Source organism: Argiope bruennichi, chromosome 1 (genome assembly GCF_947563725.1).
Source record: "Argiope bruennichi chromosome 1, qqArgBrue1.1, whole genome shotgun sequence".
Lineage (NCBI taxonomy): Eukaryota > Metazoa > Arthropoda > Arachnida > Araneae > Araneidae > Argiope > Argiope bruennichi.
In genome coordinates, this window is record NC_079151.1 from 103124590 (window position 1) to 103136340 (window position 11751).

At 29.7% G+C, this 11751-nt stretch overlaps 1 protein-coding gene across 1 annotated transcript in view; it reads left to right on the forward strand.

Annotated features, from left to right (window-relative positions):
- The window catches only part of LOC129963071 (mucin-4-like), a 63261-nt gene that overhangs the window by 33383 nt on the left and 18127 nt on the right, over positions 1–11751 (forward strand). The window contains exon 7 of the mRNA XM_056077108.1: positions 5378–8416. Coding sequence (XP_055933083.1) covers positions 5378–8416 — 3039 coding nt within the window. The remainder of the gene's footprint in view (positions 1–5377; positions 8417–11751) is intronic.

Here is an 11751-nt window from a genome sequence, read left to right on the forward strand (position 1 = left end):
CTCAAAGAATTTTTTTAATGATATTAAAGTGTAAAGCTTGCACAATTTGCATTTTGTAGGCATTCAGTTGAAGGCGATTATGTATTCGTAAATTACAACTCAAAGAATTATGAATACGTAAATTACAACTCAAAGAATTATGAATACGTAAATTACAACTCAAAGAATTATATATTCGTAAATTACAACTCAAAGAATTATGAATACATAAATTACAACTCAAAGAATTATGTATTCGTAAAGTACAACTCAAAGAATCGCCTTCAGCTGAATACCTAAAAAGTGTAAATTGTGCAAGCTTTACACTTTAATATCATTAAAAAAATTCTTTGAGTTATAATTTACGAATACGTAATCGGTTTTTGCGTAATATTTTTTATTCGAAAGTTATGAGGTACGGAAACCCCGACAATAATTAATGAACACCCTGTATTTTGAATTACATTGACGAATTATCACGGAATTATCAAAGTCAGAAAATTGACCAAAAAATACCGAAAACTTCAAATTTTCTGAACTTTCATCTTAGGTAATAAAGCAAATCAAACATGAATTATTATGTAGATCTATAATAATGTTAAACTAATATCATTTATATGGTTTCAATTAAGAAAAAATAAAGCTATCCAATTTTTTGTATTTATTAATTAGTAAATGAGTATGTCATTTTTTTTAATGTTCTATCTCAGTCATATAATGCCAAAATGGCAATGCATTTAAATTTTCTGTATAAATAATGAATGTTTTGCACAAAAAATAATATAATAAATTAATGATAAAGTTGTCTTTAAAATGCTTCTCATTAATAACAAATTTGTAGCTTAAAACTGCTTATTTAAGAAATGCGAATGAAATGGAATTGAAAAAAAGGAAATAAACTAATTTGATTTAATTTAAAACTGTAGACAACATAGAGAAATTATTGTAATTTTAAATTTTCCTAAAATAAGTTCAATTTTTTGTTTTATTAAAAGAGCCTTCGTCATAAACAATTGTCCAAGAAAATTGTAACTCATCACAATACAAAATATTATCTACTATTACTTATTATTCTTAGATTAAAATGAAATCTAACTTCTTGGATTATTTGTAAATTAAAAAGGAGTCTTCATTCCAGTCAATGCACACATAGCAACAAACTTGTTTTGACATATTCAGCTGTTTAACTGTTACATTATTCCCTTATGCACAAAATTAGCATAAGAACGTAAGAAATTCCCTTTTGAATAAATTTGGTCACATAATACTTAGTCGAAATCATTTCTTCTTCTTCCTTTATGCCACACGAAATATGATTATTAGGATCATAGAAAATTCGTTCCGTTTCTGTATTTATATATAGGGTGGTTATAATTAAATTTCCACTTTGAAATGGTCATAAAGGTAAACTACTTTACCAAATGTTATAAAACTTGGTAATAGTTTAAAGGAGGCCATGGAAATTTCTTATCCACCAAAATAATCAAAAACTCAACACCAAAGGAGAAATGGCGCTGAATACAATATTGTTAAACAATATAGGATATGAAGACATCGATTTAAAATGTGCTTAATCGTTTTTGAAACGTGTTACAAAGCATGTTCAATGTGGCGTCCACCATTTTCTGAAAACAAATTAAATTGCATTACTGCATTCTCAACAGTAACTCTTACCATATCAGAAGGAAAGCTACGCATATGTCGGTGTATCGCTTCTTCCAGTTCCTCTAAATTGTTTAGATTATCATCATAAACAGTGCTTTTGAGATAACACACATTGAACATGCTTTGTAACACGTTTCAGAAACGATTAAATGCATTTTAAACCGATATCTTCATGTCCTACTTTGCTTACCAATATTGCATACAGCTCCTGTTCACACATGGTGGTAAGTTTTCAATTTTTTTTTTTTTTTTTTTTTTTTTTTTTTTGCAGAAAAGAAATTTTCATGGCCTCCTTTAAATAATTGCCAAGTTTCATAACATTTGGTTCAGTAGTTTTCCTTTTATGACCATTTCAAAGTGGAACTTTAATTGTAATCACCATGTACTTTCAAGAAATTATCTAAAATAAATGTACTCACCTTCATATGGAGTCGAATTAATCATTATATTTATGTATTATTGATTATATAAGAGAAATATTTTAAATAATTTTACCTACTTCATTAGCAAAGCAGAAAACTTCCAATAGAATTTTCGATCAAATACAAACGAAAAAAAAATGATGCATAATTATTAAAATTAAATAAAAACTCATACATACTTTTTCTAAGAACATTTGTTCATGACTATTTACTGAACAGACTTTTTGATACTAAGAATTTATCGATTTCCACTTAATATTATTTCTTTTCTAGTAATTCAGAATTGGAAAAGAAAGAAGTCAATACTTTATTAAAACGTTTTATTTGCCATCAAATATTTATTTCCGAAATTATTTCGTACAATAATTCAAATTAATACAAATTCAAAACTTTGAGAAAATTCTTACGAAGTAAGTGTTAATTAATATATTGCTTTCTTAATAATGTTTAATGTTTTTATAATCGCCAAATTAATTGTCTTGCAAGCAAATAACATTTAATTAAAAACGTCATCATTTCTGTGTATATTACACGATTTCCTCTGCCGTGACATTACATCAAAATTATAATATTTTTTATCACCAAATTATCAACTATGATGAACTAATAACAACTTTTTTACCAAGAGCCTGTAACTATTAGATTCTTACATAAATTGTCAATTTATGATTGAACGGAATTGAAGTCATTTTTGAGATTAAATTTCGAATTTAGCGAACATCTAAAACAAAACCCCATGACATTTCTCTTTTATGCCTTTACTAGAGCTACGGTATAAAAATATCCTTGAGTATTCCTTATGGAACCTTATCCTATGTATAATATCCCTTTGTCTGTCAAGAAGAATGTTGGCTAGTGAATAGTGAATATTGTCAACAGTGAGAATGAGAAGAAAAGGTTGTTGTAACATATCAGCATTTGTGGCACAACAAAAGTACAGAAAGCATAGTGAGAAGATTTTATACTCCGGCAAGATGAGAAGAATGTCACTATAAAGATAAATGATTGCAACAAAAATAAGGACAAGTAGTCAGCAATAAGAAACGATGCTTGAGTTGAGAACGATGAAAACGTTTTATTTTATAATGAGTAAAAAATACTTGATTCAAAAGAAGGAACTACTTTAAAGAAAACAAATTATTTAAGATATGTGATCAAAATAGTTTTAAGTTCATTTTCAACATTCTTCAAAATGCAATGATCTATTAAGAAGACCTTTAATTCTCTTTATGGTTCCCTTTTATCAACAAAGAAATAAATTTATGAGATAAGTTCACTTCTAAGTTGAGAAATGTTTTTTTTTTCAAAATTAAAGATATTTTTCTAATATTTGACAAGAATGTTGAAAACGTTGAAATGAATGTTGAATGTTTGACAAGAATGTTGGCTAGTGAATAGTAAATATTGTCAACAGTGAGAAAGAGAAGAAAAGGTTGTTGTAACATATCAGCATTTGTGGCACAACTAAAGTACAGAAAGCATAGTGAGAAGATTTTATACTCCGGCAAGATGAGAAGAATGTCACTATAAAGATAAATGATTGCAACAAAAATAAGGACAAGTAGTCAGCAATAAGAAACGATGCTTGAATTGAGAACGATGAAAACGTTTTATTTTATAATGTATAAAAAATACATGATTCAAAAGAAGAAGGAACTACTTTAAAGAAAACAAATTATTAAGATATGCGATCAAAATAGTTTTCAGTCCGTTTTCAACATTCTTCAAAATGCAATGATGCAAAGAGAATTTAAGAAGACATAAATTCTCTTTTTGGTTCTCTTTTATCAACAAAGAAATATAGTTATTGAGATAAGTTCACTTCTAAGTTGAGAAATATAATTTTTTTCAAAATTAAAGATGTTTTTCTAATATTTGACAAAAACTCATACCTTTCAAAAGTAGAAAATTTCTCTTGTTAAATGAAGAAGAATAGAAGAAATAAACAAGACGAATTAAAGTCAACTTTCCCAAGAATCAGACACGAATGTGGAACTTATATGACAACTGAAGAATTTAATTTCTGATGAAAATGTAAAAGTGTAAAAGAATTCACATCATCTAAAATTCAATAATAAGAAGAGTTAATTGATGAATTTGATAAATGATAATGTATCTATGTCAGTCTTGTCTTCTGGCAATTACAAATTTGCTACAGTTGGGCTCAGTGGTTTCGTTATCTCGGTATCTAACAGTTAAATTAACAAAGCTACTATACAAAGAGATGGAAACAGAATGAAATTAATAACTTCAGTATTATTTTAATAATTTAATATGAAATAAAATTTAGAAATCTCAGCAACATTATTTTTATGTTGAATGAGTTCTGTAAGGAATTATACCAAACACAAACAATTTTTCCAAATATGGATCTTACGCCAATGAAAACCCAAATTCAGTTGGATAATCAATCAAAAGTATGCAGATAATATTTAAAATATATCAGATATAAGGCGTTTAAAAGTAGTGTAATGAATTATTATTATATTTTTATTCATTGATAATAGAAATTATTATCGATAACATAAGACTGTCTATCAAAAAAAAAATACTGATTTTAAATTTAAGAAAAAATGATATTCAACAACTAATTATCAATAAAAATCATTTTTAATAAAAAACACTTTTCGATGAGAATCCGTTAAAATTGCTAAGTTGCTGTAGGGTCTTAGGTCAAAGAAATCATATTAAAAATATCTAAATCAGGCTCGTTGTAAAATTTAAAGCAGCTTAAAACCTAAATTTTGAAAAGCAAAAAAAATTTAATTTTTATTTAGTATCAATTTTTATGCAACAATTGCTTATTTTATTAAAAAATTAACAGTTAAAAGAAAAATCCTTAAAATATTTTAAGAGTTTAGAAAAATTAGTTCCACAAATTCCACAATTTTTATTTGTTTCACAATTTTCCAGCTTTCAAATTTAGGTAATAAAAATTATTATTTTTATTACGTGATAAATGAAGATCTTATTTTCTGTAAATATTTTTTTTTCTAAATTTATTTGTTCACGATGAAAGTTACCGTAAAATTTGAAATACTGATATTTTTATTGATATTGTTTAAAATTTGAATTTGAATTATAAAATAACAAGCATTATCACAGATGAAAAATTAAATTTTAATTTGAATTATAAAATAACAAGCATTATCACAGATGAAAAATTAAATTTTAATTTGAATCATAAAATGACAAGCATTATCACAGATGAAAAATTTAAAAAAGTAACCGGTGCAAGATATTATAAAATTAATTTACTTCATAAATTTTTTTATGCAATTTAACTAATATATGCCTTTACTATTCTGTAGACGGACCGTGGCCGAGAAGACCTCCTTTTCAAGGATTTGGCTCTGCTTTAGGAAGGAAGCATCCTCGCAATCGAATACAAAATTTCCGAAATGATAGAAGAAATTCAAAAAATAGGAAAGCAAAACCAAATACTTTTTCAAAATTTGATAATGATGCCATATTCAGCGATGACCAAAACCAAAACGAAAAAACAATGCAACAAATATTCCCTAACACAAATGAAGGTGAAACAATTACTCAAACTAATCAGGCTTCCGCTCAAATATCATCTTCCTCTAATGAAGATTTTATTCAGCAACAAGATGATTCTTCACAAACCTTTCTTCCAGCTTCTAAAAACGGAAGAAGACAAAATTTTCGTAGGCCAATAAACTATTTTCAACCTTACAGAAAAAGAGAAAAATCCTTTAACAGACAAATGCCACGACCTGTAAATGACAATTTGCTGCATCCAAAACAAGAAAATTACTTATCTCAAAATTCACCAATACAAAAATCATTCCAAACAGCGAGTGAAAATTCAGATTACAATTTTCCTTATAATACAATGTCGGATTATCTCCGAACTCTGGATTCTTCTACTGAAAGCGCAGAGGAATCGCCCATCTCACAAACACCTGAAAAAGTGAAAAATGGCCCTGTCAATAATAATGAAATGAATTCATTTGACACTCGGTTTAATTCATTTAACCCCATTGTTAATAATGATCATACTTCTGAAACCCCACAATCTGTTTCTTCTAAGTATTCTTCTGAACAAGAAATATCCATTCTAAAACTAAAAAATAATTTGCGAAATAGACAAAGAAATGTTAAACATAGAACACATCCCAGTAGAGATCATGATTTAAATAAACATTTAAGTTCCCAGCAAGGATCTTTGGACTTAGATACAAATGGAGAAGATGATATTCCATCAGTTGAAAATTATAGTCCCAGTCGAAGTCATGGTTTGAATAAACAACTAACTTCCCAGCAAGAATCTCTGGACTTAGATACAAATAGAGAATATGATATTCCATCAGATGAAAATTATGGAAGTTATTACACAACATTATCCCAGGCAGATAATGAGCCTTCTTCTATGGATTCTTTTACTGAAAGCATAGAGGAATCAGTCACCTCACAGACAGAAGAAAAAGTGAAAAATGGTCCTATCGATAGTAATGAAAGGAATTCATTTGACACTTGGTTTAATTCATTTAAACGCATTGCTAACAGCGATCATGCTTCTAAAACTCCTCAATCTGTTTCTTCTAAGTATTCTACTGAACAACAAACATCCGTTCTAAAACGAAAAAATAATTTGCGAAATAGACAAAGAAATATTAAACATGGAACACATCCCAGTAGAAATCATGATTTAAATAAACAACTAACTTCCCAGCAAGAATATTTGGACTTAGATACAAGTGAAGAAGATGATAATCCATCAGCTGAAAATTATAGAAGTTATTATACAACATTATCCCAAGCAGATAATGAGCCTTCTTTTGTAGAACAATATCCTCAACAAAATGTTCTCCACATACAAACAACAGATTCTTCAATTTCTGTTGAAAGCGAAGAATTTGTTGCCTCACAAATGTCTGAAATATCAACAAATCAACCTGGTGATGAAAGTGAAATATCTAACAAGCAAAAAGCTTCTTCTCAAACTGAAAACGGAAATTCTTGGTTGAGTTTATTTGATAACTGGTTAAATTCTTTCAAATCCTTAATCAACAAAAATCGTACTTCTAAAACCCCACAGTCTATTTCTCCAGAACATTCTACTGAACAGCAAACTTCCATTCTAAAATTAAAAAACGATTTGCCTCATAGACAAAGAAATTCTAAACACAGACCACACTTTCGTAAAAATAAAAGTAAACAACTAATTCCTCAGCAAGAATTTTCAAACTTGGATACAAATGAAGAAGATACCTTTCCTTCTGTTGAAGGAACGGATTTTATTCAACAAGAGCAGAGGTCCACTACTATGGCAGAAGATTATGAAGTTGGATACACAACAATTGGTCAAGTTGAAGAAGAAATTTCAACATTTACTGAAACGTCATCTAAAAAGAATTATTATGGTAGACGTCGACGCCCACATACTTTTAAAAGACGCCAAAAGCATCCTTTTGGTTCTGATGAAACAGCTCATGAGACTGGTTCTAGTGCCTCAGTTGGATATGATGATTATGATTTTACACCTATTCAAGAAACGGAAAGTTCGTTTTCTGTTCCTACTGATTCATCTTCAGAACAAAATTTTCTTGAAAATCAAAGTCAATCTCAATGGATTACCGAATTTTCGAATTTTGGGGGAGATTTAGGGGAAAAGCTAATTCTTAGCAGTACTGACAGTGACACAAACGATGACAATTCACAACAAGATTTTTCAAAGCAGCAAGAAGCTGATCAAAATAATAACTCTCTTACTGATATTCTTTATAACAGTCCAACAGAATTTTTAATTGACTCGAAAGAAGCTAATCAGTTTCGCAGTGACGAACTTTATTCCAAAAATGCCGCTAATCCAACAAATAAAACATCCAATGAAGAAATGTCGGCAAGGGGTCAGGCTAATACGACAAATGATTCATCCGAAACATTCTTTACTGAAGACAATGAAAACTGGCAAAAAGAATACCACAGACGAATAAATCATCGTAGGTACCATCCAAAGAAAAGCGCCAATCTTGAAAGAACTGGAAACTTTCCTTGGGACTACGTCACAATACCTGATGATTTCTTCGAAGACTTTCTTGATTCTTTGAAGAACAATTCGAACAATGAAGAGTTAAATACTGACACTACAAATTATGATATAATTTTCCAAGATGATGATAGGCCTGATAATTTTCCAATGAACGATCCAACGATTCCAGATGACTTTTTTAATGATTTCTTATCGGGTCTAACCGACACGTCGACAGACAGTAAAACGACCACAGAAACTCTGAGTTCTGATTCAACCTCAGAAACATGGCCATCAAATTATAATATAGTGGATAACTATCAAGAAAACATACTTACAGATAATACCAGAGGTAATTACCATAAATTTTAACTTCTCATCATTGAAAAAGTTTTTATTTGAAAAATTATTGCAGAATATTATTTTTGGTCCTTTTTATTTTTCATCGTTTAAATAATAATATTCGTTCTTTCATTCATGCATAAGCAGGAAAAAAAGGGGCATCCTAACCTATAACCAAAAAAAAAAAATCGAAGCATTATAATATCTTATTTCTTATAAGTTTGATTCGTGTGCCTGCATTTTATTTTTTATATCTGGGGCACGGCAGTGTTCCCGCCAAGTCAAGCAAAAACAAGCGGCACGGCCGTACCATCCTTTTCTCGAAGCAGTATAGGCCATTTTCGACCCCCTATAACTTCGTTGCGGATAAAACTAGAAGCCTGAATTTTCAATAACGAAGTAGACATTATATAAACACGGTATATTTCAAATTTCATTAAATTTAAATCAGCTGTTTAAGAATTATAACTAGTCAAAGTTTGTGAATTTTGTCACTGACTGACTAACTGACTGATCATCAAAACTCTAAGGCACTTCTAGCAGACATAGAAGCTTCAAATTTAGAATACAATTAGTGTTTAGTATATAAATCAAGGATAAACTAAAATATTTTGCAATTTCGTTCTAGTTTTCCAGATACACCAACTGCATAAGTAACTTTGTAATCCCATATAAATATATAGGATACCGTGCCCCCAGATTACAAATTTACATTTGCGGTGAATGGCTCAGTGTACCAGAATATGTATAAATAATAATAATGAAATAATAAGTGTTTATATATATATATATATATATATATATATATATATATATATATATATATATATATATATATATATACACTTATTATTATGAATACATACATATGAATGTATAATGAGTGTTGCCAAGCCAGTTACGTACGTGCGTATTCATATGTACGTAAGTAAGGTTGTAAATAGCTGCGTATCACACAAACTACTACTACTAAGTTTACTAAGACTAAGTATACTACTACTAAGTTTAAAAAGAGGAAGACTACATACAAAAATAAGAAAAGGACTATCTACAAAAAGAAATGAGATGCCATCAAAAACATAACTTGTAAAAAAAACCAAGTCTCGCAACAGTTCTTCTAGCGTAAAACGTTGTAAGATCCATGTAATACCAAGTCGGTCAATTTATTCAGTCCCTACTTAAAGGCCCTTCTGTCTTAAGTTATTACTTAATTAGCTAACCTAACAACATCTTATAGTGACCATATCAATATTTAAAATCTTTTATGGTTTAAATATATAAATTGACTTGGCAATCGCACTAAACTATCTAATTTAATATAATATGTTAATGTAATCTAATTTAATGTAAAGATACATTGTGTTTTCATGCGATGGTCAAAACAATCTTGTTTTTTTTTTTTTTTTTTACAAGTTATGTTTTGATGGCATTTACTTTTAATTATGCAATAATAATAAAGCTCATGCAAACAAAGTGTATTTAATTTCAGTACAAAGCGCGTGAGTATAAATTCAATAACTAAAACAACAAAAAATTTTACTGCAAAATAAATTTAAAAGTATATAAAATTAATTACATTAAGAGATAAGATTGTACAGAAATGATATCAATATCACTGAAACGATTGATTTTTTTTTTTTTTTAATTTTTAAATGATCTAAAAACATTTTATGTATAATAATATATTTTGAAGTTACAGAGGAAAATGTTAAAATTTTGATACATTTTTAATTCAAGTTTCGAAAAGCTCTTTCTTAGGGTTTGGTTGGTTTATGGTTTATGAGGTTTAATGGTACAAGAGCCAATCTTGGCTGAACTGCGCCATACATATGGTTAAAAATAAATCATATCCAGCAACAAGAGTAGTATTTAAAAATTAAAACACAAGTTCAATGAAACTATAAATATAAGAAAATGCCTCAAATATGAAAATAAGATACAACTGGTAAAAAATTACAAAGTTAATAAAAAGAGCGCAATTGAAAAAAGGATTAAGTTTATCCAAGATAAATATTTATCATATACACATAAGAAAGCGAATATCTTTTAAAAAATTAAAAAGTTTTGGGTGGTGTTTTTCACCCACCAAGTCCTGCATAGTTAGAGACGATGACTGGAAAAATAACTCACGATGTGATTTAAAATCTGGACATTCAATAAGAATGTGTTTTACAGTAAAATCAATACAACATGTAGGACACATGGGTTTCCTCTCTCCACAAATGAGATGTTTATGAGTAAAACGTGTATGTCCTATACGGAAGCGGGTCAATTTAACATCCAACCCCCGGATAGGGAGTGCAGGTCATAATCCAATGAAAGGTTTGATGGTATGTAATTTGTTATGAACCTGTTCATTCCAGTTTGTCTGCCAAGTGGAATAGAGATGAAGAATAAAGAACTTTTTCGCATCACTGTATGGCAGATTTTGTTAAAGAAATGAAGAAGCAGCTTTTGCAGCACAGTCTGCTGCTTCATTTCCTGAAATGCCCGAGTGACTCGGTACCCAACAAAATAAAATATTAAATGCCTTATTTCGAAGAAGGCATAAAATGTTCAAAATTTCTAAGGCCACAGGATGCATTTGATTGTCGGGGTGAGAGAGCGTCTCCAAAGCACTCAGACTGTCAGTATAAATAACGAAACTTCGGTTAGTAGATATCGAAATTTCCTGAAGTGCACAGGAAATTGCTATTAGTTCCGCAGTAAAGATTGAAAAACTGGTATTTAAACGATAGCTCAGTATAGCAGATGGAAATACAATGCCACAACCGACATTCCCATCCGATTTCGAGCCATCTGTAAAAACAGGTATGAAAGATGAATACTAACAGCGATGATAGAAAAATAACTGTTGAAAAATCACAGATGCTGTTGTAGATTTTTCAATTCCCAAAAATGGATTTAAGAAGGAAAATTCTGGCTTATCCCATGGTGGAAAATAAAAGTGATTAATAGAATTAATTGTGGAATTATTAAGGCCCGAGTCCTGCAGAAGCGTTTCTATTCTCACACTGAACGGTGGAATGCAGGAGGAACGAGCATCATAAATTCTCCTAAGACTTGCTGGAAGGGTTAATTCAGATATAGGGTGCTTCGGAAGAGACTGCGTTCGGAAGTAATATAAGGCGGTAATTTTTTTACGCCCTAAATAGAGGGGCAGTTGGTGGCAGATGTTATACAAGCTTTCTATGGGGGATGTTCGAAAGGCACCGGAGCAGATTCTCAATGCAGAATGATGGATAGTGTCCAGTCTGTGCAAAACACTAGGGCGTGCAGATCCATACACCATGCACCCATAATCAAGACGGGAAAGAATGACTGCCTCGTAAATCGCAGTAAGGA